This window comes from Cupressus sempervirens, chromosome 9 (assembly GCF_028749045.1).
Source record: "Cupressus sempervirens isolate cs-2001-9-10 chromosome 9, ASM2874904v1, whole genome shotgun sequence".
NCBI lineage: Eukaryota > Viridiplantae > Streptophyta > Pinopsida > Cupressales > Cupressaceae > Cupressus > Cupressus sempervirens.
This window is the reverse complement of record NC_143126.1, coordinates 633,515,634-633,532,981: the sequence shown is the minus strand read 5'-3', so window position 1 is coordinate 633,532,981 and position 17,348 is coordinate 633,515,634. Positions and strand designations below refer to the sequence as shown.

At 33.9% G+C, this 17,348-nt stretch overlaps 1 protein-coding gene across 2 annotated transcripts in view; it reads left to right on the top strand.

Annotated features, from left to right (window-relative positions):
* U2A' (U2 small nuclear ribonucleoprotein A) overlaps nt 1-15,834 on the top strand; it is a 71,447-nt gene extending 55,613 nt beyond the window's left edge. The window contains exons 7-9 of one of the 2 annotated variants that reach the window (XM_089801427.1): nt 79-330; nt 2,871-2,920; nt 15,392-15,834. In XM_089801427.1, coding sequence (XP_089657553.1) covers nt 79-330; nt 2,871-2,894 — 276 coding nt within the window. In that variant the 3' untranslated portion in view covers nt 2,895-2,920; nt 15,392-15,834. The remainder of the gene's footprint in view (nt 1-78; nt 331-2,870; nt 2,921-15,391) is intronic. The other variant, XM_089801428.1, reaches the window with a different exon arrangement.
* Nucleotides 15,835-17,348: the final 1,514 nt, after the last annotated feature.

The window sequence follows — 17,348 nt, the reverse complement described above, 5'->3', positions numbered from 1 at the left end:
AATCTTTTGAGTCTTTGACATATATATCCATTTTCGATGCACTTTTTTTCTATTCTCACATGTGTTTTCTACTTACAGGCCTTGAAGTCTGGCCAGTTACCTGCAGATTTGAAAATCTCTGATGATGACATGAAAGTAGAGCCCAGTAAGACTGAACCTGTTGAAAACACTATGGAGGATCAAATTGCTGAGAAGGTAGTTGAGATCACTGAGAAAACTGATACTGCTCATTCGACACAGACTGCTGATAATCCTACTGAAAGTGTGGGAAACCCAGCTGAGAGTACTGACAACCCAGTGGAGAAAAATGAAGATATTGTAATGGAGGAGGTATTATTGAATATTCATTCCTTGGCTTTTTTGGCATCAATTTTCATTTCCTTTCGTAGGATAACAATTAAATATCATTGTAGTGGTGGGATTTGTAATTGCCAAGAGTTCCAGTTTTTAGTAGCTTCACAACAGAGAAACTTTGGGCAGATGTGCTGCACTGCATACAAAAAATGCAGTCATTTCCTTAAACTAAGCTATGTGTCTTAGGAGAGTTCATTAGGCCAAAATATGGCAGAGACGTACACCAAGCCCCATCTTTTTTTTAATTGTCAAGGCATAGCAGTTCACAATAATAAAATGCTGGTGAGTGGCCTGAAAATCACCAACCCAACGAATTCATAGTATCACTTAAAACCAGCGGTGTTGAATTTGATCTGCTTTATATGAAATGCCTTACATTGCAACTCTATTCTTATTGATGGTTTGTTTTTCATGAACTTGTTCTCTCTTGGTTATATTCTAGCACTGTAGTTGTTACATCCTAGCGGCTAGCTGATCTAGAAGGAGAAATACTTTCCTATGATCCACCTAGGTTGAGTGTTAGTAAAGAACACTTTTGGTTTAAGTTTTGGTTTTACTTGTAAATTAGAAATGGCAAATCATCGAAGTGGATGCAGTAAATTTGTTATGACATAATTGATAATTCCTTTATCTGCCTAGACTGAGTTGTACATGGTTGCATTTACTGCTCCATTCGTTTACCATTTAGTGGGTATTAACTGTGCAACTCAAGATTATCCCCTGAAAACATTTTGCATGTATAGCCTGAACATATTTAAAGGAACAGCCTTTCTGAAACTGAAGCGTGTATGAAATAACGAAAACAAAGCATTTAAGAAACAAGTGGTGCTTTCGGGGTGATACTTTTTCTGGTGAATTTAATGGTAGATCTTAGGAGAGAAGTCAGCATAATGAAAGATGTGTTCACTGTGATGGACCCGTTGATTACTGGTTCACACACACACACAGACACACACACACACACACACAGAGACACAGACACACAGAGACACAGACACAGACACAGACACACACACACAGAGACACACACACAGACACACACACAGACACAGACACACACAGACACACAGACACACGAATCTGTGCCCAATGGACTGGGAACTTAGATTATAAACTGAAATATTACATGTTAAGAGCTTCCTAAGATGGCAGTTTAAATTTTAAGCTGATCAGGAACAAATAGATTGAGTTATATAAATGAATGTTCTTTAATAGAACAGTTAGAGAAGTGGTTGTGTAGTTAATAACAAAGATACTAAGCTTTGATATTAAGTGCTTTGAAATGTTCTACCTAGAATAATCTGTGATGTTCAACTCAAAATATCTAAAGTTCCATTCTGAAGAGAAAATCAGTTTGTTTTCACAGCTGCCAGCTATAAAACGGAAAATTTCCCAGATTTATGCAATTTGAACCATGATTCCTACAAAATAATTGTCTTATTACAAATATTATAGGTCCTTAAAACGGATTTAGCCCACAGAATACAAGTACACAAATTTGATAATAAATTTGCTCGGTCCAGAAATAAACTAAATATATTCTAGCCTGCTGCTTTGTTGGAGATTGTAGCGAAGATAGAAATCTTTATCTCTACAAGTATGGATGTTAATACCGTTATGGTCAGCTTCAGCTGAAAAGGACATTTATGTTAATTTGTAATATTAATTATTAAGTCATGTCATTCAACATGCATCGAGGAATCGAAATACAGAGAATTGTATTTGAAAATTAAGAGTAATATTTTGGGAAAGTCAAGAGACTTTTCTGTTGTAATGTGAGGAGTCTCTCTTTGAGTTATATATATATATATATATATATATATATATATATATATATATATCGCATCAAGCGAAAGACATTGTACATTTGAACTTTTATTATCAATAAAACGTTATTTTTGTTGTGTGGCTGGGTTTTTCCCTTCATTCTAGAAAGGTTTTCCCACGATATTTTTAGTGTTTATTGTTTCAGTTTTGGCTCTTTTTTATTGCTGTGGAGTCTGGGTGACTTTATCTCAGGGAAGTGTCATTACCTCAATCCGATACATTTTCAATTATCTTTCTTTTGACTGTTATGATCATGCTTGTGCGTTTATTGCTCTTTAATTAAATTGGTTATGTTTCTTTATTGATTCATTTTCTTTCTTTCAAACTATTTTTCATCTTCAGTATTAATAGAAGTACTCAGGATGAATGATTGGCTGATGTTAGTTATTCTTGGTAGCTGCATCCCATCCTTGTGCCTCGAGTATGAGAAGATTAATCGGGTCTTTTATCAGTGTTGGTTCATGCTATATGTCTTGTATCTTGTCGGTCATAACTGTGCCATGGTTTTTATATGTAACCGCTCTTTTATTCATAACTGATGATGCTTCCCTGTGTGTGATTCATATTTGGTAATCTTTGTTATCGTGTGGCATGTAGTGTGTAAACCTTTTCACAACATTATCATTTCATTTCATATTTTTTCTTTCTGAGAATCTAATCTAATGATTATCGTAAATGTTATTCATCAGGTGCTTGTAAGTAGCGGTGATTGAATAGATGGAAGTGCAACAGAAGTGAAGTAAGTATATCGTTCGGATATTAAATTATTGGAAACTCTTTATGATGGAGTCCTCTATGTGGGTTTGTGTGTTTGAGCTATCTCAATTGTCTCTGCTTGAGTTTTAAGTAACAGTTGTATGGTCAAAAACAAGATCATTATCTGGAGCATTTTATTTCACCTTTGTCATTTTGCCAAAGCCAGTTCTAGCAGTTTCTATCAATCACCGACTTCATTCTATCAGGCATCTGCATGGATCATCTTATCAGGATATATCATTACTGTTTGGAGTTTGGGAATGACTCAGAGCTGCTCGGTCGGTCTTCATTATTCTGTTGAGTGTAGGAGTATGGTAATGGAAGCCAAAGCAACGAGAAGTTCAGCATTTTTGAAGGCTTTGGTTGGCTGCAATTTTCTTTCACATAACGCCAACTTTTTCTCTCGTGGTCTCCTTGTCCCTTTGCTTGTTCATATTCCCACCCTCGTAAAATCAAGAGAGAGTTGCTCTAGTGATCGTTGCAATCAAATTCATTAGATAACACAACCATGGAAAGACTGCGTTCTCACAGGTTTCAGCCTGAAGGTCAAATATACAGTACCCACTGGGAAGGTTGGATGCTCACCATAATTATAATGAATTGATCCAAGAGTTGTGCGAATTTAAATGCTTCTCTTGTGCCCGGTGTTAAATATCTAGAACACAAACATGTGCAAGAACATGAGTTCGAGACAGAGCAAGAATGTAAAAGAAGAAAAGGAATGTGCCTAGATGGAGGCTTCAATCTTTTATATATAAAATGCATCAATATATTAGAGGTATCAGCACAAGCAGATCCTGCTATAGCTGAAGAAAACATTGGTGAATTTGCATGGACACGAGTCTATATGTTCAGATAAGTTTTATTGTGCTTTATATGCGAATACATTAATTTGTGAGTACAAATCATATATTTATTTTTATATAACAGAGAATAATGTTTGATTTTAGCATTAATCTCCCTTCATTGCAGTAAGCAACAAGATGCTTTATATTTGCGTTCAGAGGAAGCTCATGATTCAGAGGGAACTGTTAAGCCTCAGAGGGAGCTTACGTCATCTATTTGAATATAATGATCAAAGCTATTTATGTTAAGAGGGAGTGATTATGGAATCCCTATCATGTTTATATATATGGTTAACATATTGATATTATCGATTTTGAGACTCTTGATGGAAAAGAGTCGTAGTTGTGAGTGCATTTGTTGCTGATTATGGGTTCTTATTCATGATAGTTATAAGGTCAACCTGATAACTCTTTCACTTTGGGAGTGAATATCATGTTGAGAGATTCTGTGATGGGAGTTGGAAGTCATGTTGAGAGTCCATGATTGTATCACGTTGAGAGAATCCGTGATAAAATGTTGGTTGTAAACTTTACTAACTTGTCATGTTGAGACTCCACGATAGCATCACATTGAGTGAGCCTGTGATGAAAGTTGTTTGTGATTTTTCATGTTGAGTGATTCCATGAATATAAACAAATTGTTCTCTTAGTGTCATGTTGAGAGATTCCATTATAGCATTACGTTGCGAGAGTCCGTGATGAAAACTGATTGTGATTCTTTCAGGTTTGTCATGTTGAGAGATTCTATGACAACATCACATTGAGTGAGTCCGTGATGAAAGTTGAATGTGATTATTACAGATTTTCATGTTGAGTGATTCCATGAATTTTATAGGATCTATGTGATTAGACTGACATTTTGGTTGCAGCCTTGTGTGACTAATTAGCTAAAGATCTCTCTCTGGCTAAGAGGGAGTGTTGGAGATTATAGCTGCGATAGAGATCTTTATCTCTAGAAGTATGGATGTTATTATTGCTATGGTCTCCTTCACCTGAAACGCACATTTATGTTAATTTGTAATATTAAATATTAAATCATGTGGCATTCAATATGCGATGAGGCATGGTAATATGAAGAGTTATATTTGAAAATAAGAGTCATATTTTGGGAAACTCAAGAGACTTATTATTTATAGTATCTCTTTGAGTTATATATATCGCATCAAGCGAAAGACATTGTACTCTTAAATTTTCATGATCAATAAAATGATATTTTTGTTGTGTGGCCGGGTTTTACCCTTTATTCTAGAAGGGTTTTCCTAGGATATTTTAGTGTTTATTGTTTCAGTTTTGGCTTTTTCTTATTGCTGTTTATCATCATTGATTTATGGGCTCAAAATCCAACATGCTTCACTCAGATTTTGAGTATGATTGGGAAGCTCCCATACATAGAGTGGAGGTTGATATACAATTTTGCGCATTAGAAATGGGACAGTTACAACCCACTGCTAGGAGATGTAAGACATATGAGATTCAAAGACTCCGATGTCATTCATTTGTGACGGCTTTGCTGACCAGACAATGAAATAACCAAAAGAAATTACTTGTGCATGTTAGAGATGATTAGGTAGAGGTATCATCCCACTTGAGGAAGGCTTCTCGAGGATTGTCCCAGGAAGAGAAAATTGTTCCTAAGGCAATTGTCTGCAATTTTCGTGTTCATACAAAACATGCTTGCCCCCTCCATAAATGGGTGATGGCCAAATGGGTTGGCCTCGAGAATATATATATTTTTTAGCAAGTTGGTGTGAGAGCCAAATTATTTAATTATTATAAATTTATTTATCATATCTATTAAAATATTTTAAATATTAATTCATATTATTATTATATTTATTAACCATTAGTGTTTTAAGCACTTCATTTATTCCTCAACTGCCAAATTGAATTCCTCTTAATTGGGGTCACAACATCAAATAGAGTAGGACACCATAATACTAGGCTATTGGTATGGGTTCGGGTTTGAAGGTTTGGTTTGCTAGTTTGGTCAAAATTGTTTTGGGATTCGGGCTCTAGTTGGGTTTGTCTGTACAAAAATTTATAAAAGTCAGAGATACATGCATATTTGCTATAGTAAACAAGTTCAAAGTACACTATAGGAATTGTCAAATAACATAGCAAAATACATCGCCATATTAATAGTCTAGTATAGTGAAACTTGAATGTCATGATTTATTATTTATATATATCAAACTTCAAGTTACAAAATAATAATGTTAGGTGTACAATCAGTGATCTATGTTTTAGTAAATTATAAGAACTAGCACTACTAGTATTGGCACTGGCATAAATGAAAAATTCGTACAAAACTCGATGAGAAGAGAAAAACTTGCGAGTTTTTACGAATTTTTCTTGCCAAAATACTCGCAGAAAAGTTTTGAAAAGCTCATAGAAAACTAACGAAAGATTCATCAACATTTTGGGAGACTTGAACAAGCTTGAGCCAAATACTTGGCTACAATAGCATGTAAGGATTTTAATATCGACCTATAGTTTTGTTTGGTTTTTTTGAGTACTCATTTGCTGCTCAAGCCCCAAAACACTCTCCCATGCTTATGCAAGGTGCAAGCATATCAGTTGCTTTGACGTGGATTTCAAATGGAGTTCAAACATGTCAATTTTGGGAAAAAATGCGTAAAAAATGAAGAATCCAAAGCCCATGCAAGAAAGACAAATATGCTTGGTAGTGGGAGGGTTGCCCAACCCTGCCTTGAAATGCAGCAAGGAGGGTTCCCTAGACGCTGTTCCAAGACCCCACAAGGTGTTGAACCTTGACCCCATTGAGGGCTAATACCCCCATACAATGCTTTTGAATTTAAAAATAAAAAACAAATTAATAGGAAAATTGTGTCAAATCAAGTTGATGTTTGTATGCCCACTTTCTTGATTTCCCCTTGTTCCCTTGTCCCCTCATCCCCCCTTTCTCGACAAGCGGTGGAACATTGCATCTAGGTACTCTCAATTGCTTTAGAGTCTAATGGACAAGATTTACACCATAATTTCTAGGATGGAGGTCAAGCCATTGCTAGTTGTGGTATAAGCAAGGCGACACAACCAAAGTGGAGTCCCAAGATTAGACCCTTGCTTTTTTGATTGTATTTACTTATAGCTCTATAAAGACAAACATTCTACATGAGGATGCCATTTTGTATGTAATTTGCATTTCATATGTACTCAGACTGCTCTTGTTTCTTTTGTTTACTCATTTATTGTCTCATTAGATGCATCTCCTCATTAAATTTTGTAACAAAAAAATCATTTTAAAACTAAATTTTAGCAATTTACGAAGTTGCCGAGTTTTGTTGCATTTTATTTCATGCCTTGGCATGTTTTTACAGAGTTCAAATTTTTCAAATATGGGTACTAGCACTCTCAAGCTCACTAGGTGGCTCATAGTCAACATCAACATAAAGTGCAACAAAGTGGGCAATGGAACCATCCAAGTCTTTACATTTTGGCTTGATATCCCACTTCTTTGTCTTCCTTTCTTTGTAGCCACTTCGCTTGTAAGGAGCAACAAGATTGAATGTGCATGTGTCAAGACCTGTGCATTTTTTGAGTATATAGTCTGTCATGTTTTATTTAGTGATGGATTATGTAATGACCCTTTTTTGAGATATAGGATTTAATAATAAATAAAAATCATAGTTTTAAAATATTAAACAAATAAATAAATAAACATTTTACAATTTTGTAACGACTCCAGAGACACAAAAATGCAATTACTAATTATATTAAGTCTTTCAAGGGACATACATAATTAATAAGATACTAAAGATCATAACTAAGGTTAAGATAATTACATATATGATAAAGCGAGATTCAAATAGAATAGTCAACTAAGATTATGAATGAAGTTTTCTATGCTATCATGACAGTAACAACAACTAGATCAAATTCTACTATCAATCAGTCGATATCAACTAAAGGATAGAAGGTCATTCAGTGGTTAAAGTTAATATTAATCATTGTGAGTTAACTGCCATGACAAGACAAAGATGAAATATAACCTTTGCCAAGGATAACAATGCAATCATGTAAATAGCAATAAGGAAATTGATGGTCAAATGTATCACTTGATGCAATAGCTTCTCACACCACTGACTTAGTAATTATAAATAACATTGTGTTGACTATCATAGATTATGACAACAATGATAGACACACTTGATACTTATGAAAGGATAAGATGCTGATTATTTATCAAGTTCGATGCATTGATCGAAGGATAGGAAATCAATCAACTGATTATCAAAACAATGTTTGACTAAGATAACATGCATAGTTGATCAATATTCCTATAGGGCAACGCCAAGTATTGTTAAGAAGAGTGTATCGAACCCATGGTTTAGAGTCAATGGTAAATATCTCTCTTCGACCCCATCAAATACAAGAGCCACGTAAAATGGAAGTATTAATAAGATGAACAACCAATTATGTGTTGTATTTAGCCTATTATGAAGTGATGTTGTGATTGTCCTTTGGAATGCAACTCATTATCCCAATTTGTGAAGATATAACGAGGCATATTTTTTCATTTCGATCATTGACTGGGGGCATTTAGGAAGATCTTTGAAGAATAAGAAAATAAAAGATATATTTGATACTCTTCACAAGGAAGAGATGCAAAAAGGAAATGACTCATAAATATTGTTGACAAGCATCAATGAGTTAATATTGATATGGTACATACAAGGAGAGCAAGTAGCCAAAGATCCATTTATTATTTGGGTCATGCAAGAGGTCAAATGATGGATGTACTTCCACACCCTTGACTTCAAGGAGTTAAGGAGGCAATATGTTGATAGCACTTCTGTGCCTTTGAAATCTAGAGAGTTAAGCAGGAGGCAGTATGGGCGTTGGACTTTCAGACCCTTGAATTTTTTGGACAGGGTCAAGTTACCTTCTATGATCTCCTAGTGTTCCATAATAATAATGCATGTTTTGGATGGAACTTTAAAGGCTTAAGACTAAGATATTAATTTGATAATTGGGGACATTACGAACGAAGTATGTTCTAATATTTGTCTTAGATTCAAATGAACTAGCATAGTATTTAGAAAAATTTGAGAGTTAAGAGCTATAAATTAAGAAAACTAAATTATGGAATTAAAACATAAAAATGTAAAAGATAAAAGATTTTTTTAAAAATTTATAAAAGCTTGCAACAAAACTTTGATTGCAAGAGGTTGTAGGTACGCTTATGGTTTGCCATGGAATTAACACCATGTGCATCAACCATATGCTTGTCCCAAAGAACATCAAGACAATAGTTATTTGAGAATGCAAAAACCATGAACTTAGCCCTCATTCCATCACGCATGTCATGATAAGTGAAGATTTTGTGAAGTGCTACCTTCTACCCATTAGCAACTTGAGGATCTCTATATGTTGAAACTCTTGTCTCAAAGAAAGGAGTTAGAACTATAATATTTGGGACTTAGTGCTAAGTCTAGAAGATGTAATGGAGTGGTCCTTTTGTTTTGTCTATCTACAATGATTGTTCATTTCTTGAATTCTTTTTCAAGATATTTCTATTTTGCATTTATGATATACCTAACCCAAACAAGGCCTATCCATGTTGATTTAACATATCATGCTCCACTAAATCACAAGCTATCGAGTTTGAGTTTGATAATAACAAAATTTGGATGAAATTTGACAAGACAAAAAAAGATCTATTTTTTTTGTGATTAGATTTACCTTATATAAACTCAAGAATATTAAAATATGAATATGAATATTTTTAAATTTAAGTATTATAAATACCAAATATATTCAATTAAATTTTTCAATAATTAATCAATTAATTTAAACAATTAAATATTAAATAAAAGTAAATAATTAACACACCAATCACACTTTAATGATTCTATTATTAATTTGAAATACTTATAAAAAATATATCGTATAACCATTTGATAATAATCATACATAACAATTTATTCAAATACTAAACATATTCAGATCAATATATTAATAATTAAAAATTTATATTTAATATAATTAATACTGTAATGTGTTTAAACTTATTTATAAACTAAATTAACAATAAAGAGAAACAAACAAACTATTAAAACAAATGAAAAATAAATTGAAACCTCATATTATTACTTGTTACTAGTAATTAGATGTAGTTCAAATTCCCCAAGCAATGATTGATATTTGTTGAATCCCCAAATTAAATACCAAAAGATTTCTTATTTGCAATTCTTATGCTTATTTGTTCGACTAATTCTTTTTCATAATATCATCACTAAAGGAAGCTCACATTAAGCCCTAGCCCATTTATTTTACAAATTTTTGGGTGAACTGATGAATTTTATAGGGTTGCAAAAAATTCACTAGATTTTGAATTTCATGCGTCACAACCATCGAACTTCATGACAGAGATGCTCAATATGTTTTTAGAGAAACTAAGGAGAGACACAACCAAGTAACTTTAGTGGCTAATATTGGCCAATTGGCTAATCTTAATTATGAGGGACCCCAAATTTGGCTAATTTTTTTGCAGTTTCGGGGTGGTCATATCACCTATACTTCATGAAAATTGGGTCCCATGCTTAGGCCAATCGCCAATAGAAATAATTTTTTTTCTCCTAAATGAATGTTCGATTCGCCAAAATTTTATACTTTTTTCCAAAGGGTAGTTTCTTAAAGTTATCCCTGGACACAACACAATCCCACCAATTGTCATCTTCGATCATTTGGTTAACCTTTTCTGCCCGTGATGTTAAATCACTTCCATATGGACCAATTTGGGCTGATTACCATGTTAGAAAGTGTCGTACCGTAATTTGGAATAGTAGCACAGTGTCCAAAAAATGTGTGAATGCCGTTCTAAAATTGATAATCTAATAGCCCTATAGTTTCTGACATTGTTTTTAATAGTTTGCAAAATTTTTTGAGGGACCACTTCATGAATGGCTCGACAAAGATTGTTAGTAATAAATGCAGCATCCTTCACCTATCCTTCACAATCCTTTATGGGCTTCAAGGAGTCCTCTAGAAATTTCACTTCCCCGTCCAATAATGTGCTACTTGCCTTTTTATTGCTTGGGGCCTTGTACCCTTTTGGAGTGTTAATTAATTGCAACATTTTTTTCTATTACAACAAACAATCAACATTGAAAGTCAATCCATTCACATAGGTACATCACATTTGTCTTGATTGACAATCAAATTTTATACTTTTTTCCAAAGGGTGATTTCTTGAAGTTATCCCTGGATACAACACAATCCCACCAATTGTCATCTTCGATCATTTGCTTAACCTTTTCTGCCTGTGATGTTAAATTGCTTCCATATGGACCAATTTGGGCTGATTCCATGTTAGAAAGTGTCGTACCGTAATTTGGAGCAGTAGCACATAGTGTCCAAAAAATGTGTGAATGCCGTTCTAAAATTGATAACCTAATAGCCCTATAGTTTCTGACATTGTTCGTAATAGTTTGCATAATTTTTTGAGGGACCACTTCATGAATGGCTCGACAAAGATTGTTAGTAATAAATGCAGCATCCTTCACCTATCCTTCACAATCCTTTAGGGGCTTCAAGGAGTCCTCTAGAAATTTCACTTCCCCATCCAATAATGTGCTACTTGCCTTTTATTGCTTGGGGCCTTGTACCCTTTTGGAGTGTTAATTAATTGCAACATTTTTTTCTATTACAACAAACAATCAACATTGAAAGTCAATCCATTCACATAGGTACATCACATTTGTCTTGATTGACAATCTCTCTAGGAATGTTCTTAAATAGCTTTTTCTAGTGGTCCTTGTGATATCTTATGTACAAAGGCCACACGTTAATCTTCAGGCATGGACAAAAAATGGACGACTCTTTGTAGGTTCAAAGTAAGAAGGCTCGGGAGGGGTCTTAATCTCTTGAGATCCTTTGTTTGCGAAGGATGATTTAATTTATACCTTGATACTTGGTTTTCATTTTCTTGCTCTTCAATATGTGCCAAGAGTACCTCTTGAAGGTTTTTATCATTTGTGTGTAGCACCAAATTTGATGCCTTGTCTAGGTATCTTGCACTAATGGCCTTTCACTTGACAATATGAGCTTGAATATCTGCCTTTACAGTGGCTAGTACTACAAAATCCAAACATAACCTCCACCACCTGGAAGCTGTTGTACCATATCAACATATCTCCAAAGGGGCAGTTTGGGTTTGTTTTGAAGCGGGGTTAGTTCACGAAGTTATAAATGGTTGCTATTGTAAATTATCTAAGACAGCAAGTTGAATAAAGAACACGTTCAAAGAATTGAAACAGATGCAATTTCAAAACAATTTTTTTTACAAACAACTTAATTCATTTGAAAGAAAGAAGTTTGTTTTTATATACCTACAAGCATAAAGGAACTCAATATCTTCAAAACAAAACAATGAGTTCATTTGCTAAAAAAATGTATGTAAAAAAAGCCTGCCTTGTGAATTTTTTTTCCTGATCTCTTTGACAACAAATAAACACTCGCAAATGCATAGAAATAGCATTACAACCAGCTTGGAGTGTTCAACAATCAATGTTCAACTCTTTGTGCAATGACAAGCAAGAATATAAGTTCAGGAGTAGAATTATATATCTTTGTTTTTTTTCACAATATGTTTTGCTTTGCCTTTAGATGTTTTTAATGTCAAAAATTAGGGTTAGGGACAAATAGATCTTTTTGGAATTAAAATAGAACAAGAAAATAAAATTAAATAAATGTAAAATTTGTTGTTTCTGGGATTGACGCCTCCAGATATGAGTTGCGATTGTTGGGTGTTTCCTGGCCAAACTCATTGATTGAGGTGAAAATCCTGTCTGAACCTGCGAACTGGACCCAAGCTGTAAACTGGGTTCTAACTGGCCTTCTAAACTTGGTAACTTAGTGTTAATATTTAAAATACATTATGGGGTAAAATTGTAGTTGAGAATGGAAGATATTCTTGAGAGGCGAGCTGTAGGGGTCGAGTTGACAATAAAGATGCTAAAACTTTTAATATTGTTTTCCTTAGACGATGAAATTTCATTTAATAGAAGTGAAACGTAGGACACCTGAAGATAAAAGAAGACTGTAGAGTAAGATTTTTATTGATAATAATGGGAGATTTTCGAGAGGTGATATAGAGGTGATGCCTGCTTAGATGATCTTCAGACAGGAGAATAATGGAGAAGTGTCCTGACAAGAAGGGTATTTGTAATGAAGCTGGGTATTTGGCATAATTCTAGATCAAGAGGGTGGATGTCAGTTGCTCTAGATGTAGATCTCTTTGAGGCCAATAGTTAAGACTTTTTTTAATGAAATGAAGAGGGGATCTGTATCCAGATTATTTATGTAGATAAATAGATAGCACTGCAGCTGTTGTCATAGTTTGGATAAGTGTCCTGACAAGAAGGGTATTTGTAATGAAGCTGGGTATTTGACATAATTCTAGATCAAGAGGGTGGATGGCAGTACCTCCAGATGTAGATCTATTTGAAGCCACTAGTTGATTCATTTTTTAATGAAATGAAGATGGGTTTTGTATCCAGATTATCTATCTAGATAATAGATAGCACTGCAGCTGTTGTCATAGTTTCTTGGTTGATGTAGTGAACCTTCTATTAGTATTGCAGCTGCTGCCAACGTTTTTGGTTGATGGTGGTGAACTCACTTGAAGACACGGTTATCATTTACATGTGAAAAGAGCAGTTCATCATCATTTGAACAGGTGAACATTTGAGAGTTGTTTTTAAGAAGAGTGCTGATGGAACTCAATATGTTTTGGCAAAAGGGAAAAGTCTATATATATTAATAAAAAGTAAAATTACATAGTGCTCTATGCTAGCCAGAACGCTTAATTTTAGTTTTAGGAATCCTGAGTGTTAAGGTTGCATTTTATGTAAATGATCTTACGCCTCGTGTTTATTGGCTTTCATTATATATTAGGTGAGGGTCGTTTTGAAGATAGTGCTCTATGCTAGCCAGAACGCTTAATTTTAGTTTTAGGAATCCTGAGTGTTAAGGTTGCATTTTATGTAAATGATCTTACGCCTCGTGTTTATTGGCTTTCATTATATATTAGGTGAGGGTCGTTTTGAAGATATTACCACTTTAGAGCCATATGATTAAGTTGTATGTATTCAGATGAGATCTGCTGAAATGCACACTTGGGTTTTGGATATATGAAAAGTAAAAGACCCTCTTGTGTCTTTGAATAAACAGCAGTACTTCCTCTGGATCTCATAGTAAACAGTATGCTCTGAGATAGTATGTTTCTCTTCGTACTGTAATGAACAAAGCTTTCAATGCCACAGCCTTTGGGATCTGCTGGTTTCTTTCATCTCTCTGTGACAAGATCATATAACAAGATGGTTTAAAGAAATAACGCTTGGTTGGTTATAAAAATGAAGTTACAGACTTACCAAGTTGTATGTAATCACTAGATGGCATTGTCCAACCATAAATTTTATGTTTCGTCTGAAATGGTGTTTTTCAATTGTACATGTTCACCACTGTATGGTAGCTTGTGGTTAATGAAGGATTGATCTTCTGCAAAGACGAGGATTTTTTACATGCAATTAAAGGCAATGATTACAACAGAATGCCTCTTAAACACAGGCAGGCATAGGGGTGCATAATTCAGGTTTAATGTTGATAGGCAATACTATTGAAGATTGTATTCATAATAATCTGACTGACGAAATAATAAATGGATAATAGATATATTCTGCAAACAATTTTGAGCACCTAACATATTCCACAACCATGACAAATGAAGTCTGAAATTATCTCTTGGAGGCATACAAATATTGTCTGATACACAGACCTCAACTTAAACAGTTATTTCAATTTGTAAATGAAATTGAGAGGAAGAGAGGTAGGGCTCCCAATAGTCTTGTAGACTGGGTTATTTATTCTAGACATGAAATATCTAGCCATTTTCTTCACAGTTCAACCATATGTCATGTCCAATATTTATTTAATATGCATGTTAGTACATAGAATTACCATACAATTGCTTAGGAGTGCATCTTAAGGATTGGGAATGGTGTTTTTAAAATACATTGGTGAAGAGTAAAATCCAATCAAAATGCCTGCCAGTTGAAGACACTTGGAACACTATCAATTACGAAACAAGGAGATAAGAGTAAATTCTGGAAATGCTTGAGTGGTTCCCTGTTCTTAAATGTAAGGATTGGGAGTGAATAAGATAAATTTATGGTAAAATTAATTATCTGAGAAGTAAAAATAAATCATTATACCAGCTCTGAATAATGTGAAACTAAGGAACGAGTTTGCTGGTTATTAGACAAATGTGACTTTGGATGATGCTATATACCTATCTCAAGAATCTTGCTGATTAACCCTGCACGGGCTCTCTTTTAGTTCCCTACTTCTGTATAAATGATTTTAAGTTGCTAAGCCTCAAGTGGCATTTGATTAACTATTTGAGTTACTTAGCTTCTCAGAAAGTTGATTCTCCTGGATAAATTAATACTCTCAATGACTATACATTTAAATCAGTATCTTTTTAGCAGAAAAAAGCAGTTTGGGTTTTGAATGTCCTTGGACAAGATTTTGTTTTGAATTAATTTTAAAACTAACATATGCTTCTTGGTGTGCTGATGTTTGCTTAGGGTTAGCAACCAGAAAATACCATGCCTGTGGTGCAATCTGTTCAGGTTTTACCGAGGTGACCACTATTTCAACTCTAATGCGGCGCTTTATTGAAATGGACACGAGCAAGGATTACCTTTATGATTTCTGTTTGGCAGGCTGTCTAAATATTAACTTAAAATCTTTAGTTGGGAGTCTTAATCATTTAGGGGACGATTAAATTTATAATTGCCACAGTAGAATTGAGTATGCAAGAGAGGTCTTTTAATGTATCCCTCCAAGCGTGGTTGTGCGTAAAAGCCATTTTGGTACATTACATTTTCCTAATGCTGGAGATTAACTAGTGGGGTATTACTCCGGCGTTCCACATTTTGCATGAAAATGAACGACACTTCCTTACCTTGAAGACATGATGCTTTTCTTTCTGACTTTTCTAAAATAAACTGTTACCAAAGTTGAGCAATTGGTTTAGTGATGCCCACACGTGGTCTATTTTTTTTAAGGTTTATGCTTTTTCCATTTAGGAAAGCACGATGGTGAATATCTAAATATTGTTTATCATTATTTCTGCTTCCCTAAATTAACATTTCTGTGGGCTTATCCTGCTATTTAGTAAGATATGATTTGAAACATAAAGTACTTTTAATTTTGCACTTTGGGTACCATAATTGAATTCAGTATAATGACTGCAAGTTGCACATAATTAAACACATGAAAGATAATGTTTCTAAATGGTTAGATGCCAATTCAAACGGTTCTTTCTAGCAGTTCAACAGTTGAAATTGTATGGTCCCATCAAGATCCCATTTCAGTCTAGTGCAAAATACATATTGTTAGCTTCCTATCATCATCTTTACATTCAATGAGCTTAGAGTTCTGGCTTATGCTAATGTTGCATTGGAATCAATGTCACAAGTTTGATAGAAAAACATGCATCATGGAACTAAGTGTGTGAAATCTGTACTTGTCTTCTAAATATATATTGATGCGCATTGCTTGAAGCTCAAAATTATATATAATCTTATTTTGCAAAAACAATACAACTTTCTATTTCAAAGGTATATTTTGGTAAGCATTCATAATTCTCACATCTTACAGCTAAATCTGGCCCTTTAACTATTAGCCTAAACAATAATAAGAATAAAAATTAAAAGAAATAAAAATGGTTCTAGCTATAAGCTTGATAGACAATCATTTTATTTAAATTTTCTTTAATTGACACATTGAGTCTCAAAGAATGGGAGGGTGCTAGAAGTGAACTTAAACTCAATGGCAGCCATTACAATACTAGCAATCACCTAAATGTGCAGCGGTACATTGAAGAGATAATAAAGGTCTAGGAAAAGAAATTGGTCTAATTTTTGCATATATTAGGGCAATTTGTAAGATTAATTAAAAATTTATCTTTTTAATAATGAAGGTATCCACACTCCATTGTCATAAACATTAACCTTGAACCATATCACTCATATTAAACTATAATTCTAATCGTATATATACAAGGTTAAAACCCAAACTATACATACAAACCTAAAGCCCCAATCATATAAAAACTCTAAATTCAACTATAAAACTAACCACGTTCCTCAAATCTATCCTCAATTCAAATTGCAACCTTTATCCTAATTAAAATCCTCACCCTAACCATATTATTACTATGACATAACCCCTTATGATAAGAATAATTGTAACCTTGAACCCTTTGACAACCCTAACCCAATCCTAGTAGTAACACTAAACCAATCATTAAACTCTAGTTGTAAACAAAATAAAATTCAAGTCTAAACACGATCCTAACCTTCCATTGTCTATACCTAAGCACTTATCGTAACTCTAACCATTGTGTAAATCAGAACTTTTATTCTAATCCTTACTTTGCATGCTAACCTTAGTCAAAACTCTAACTATAATTTCAACCATGGGATAAATTTTAATCTTAAATTGTGATCCTTGACCTTAATGATAAAAGCAATGCTG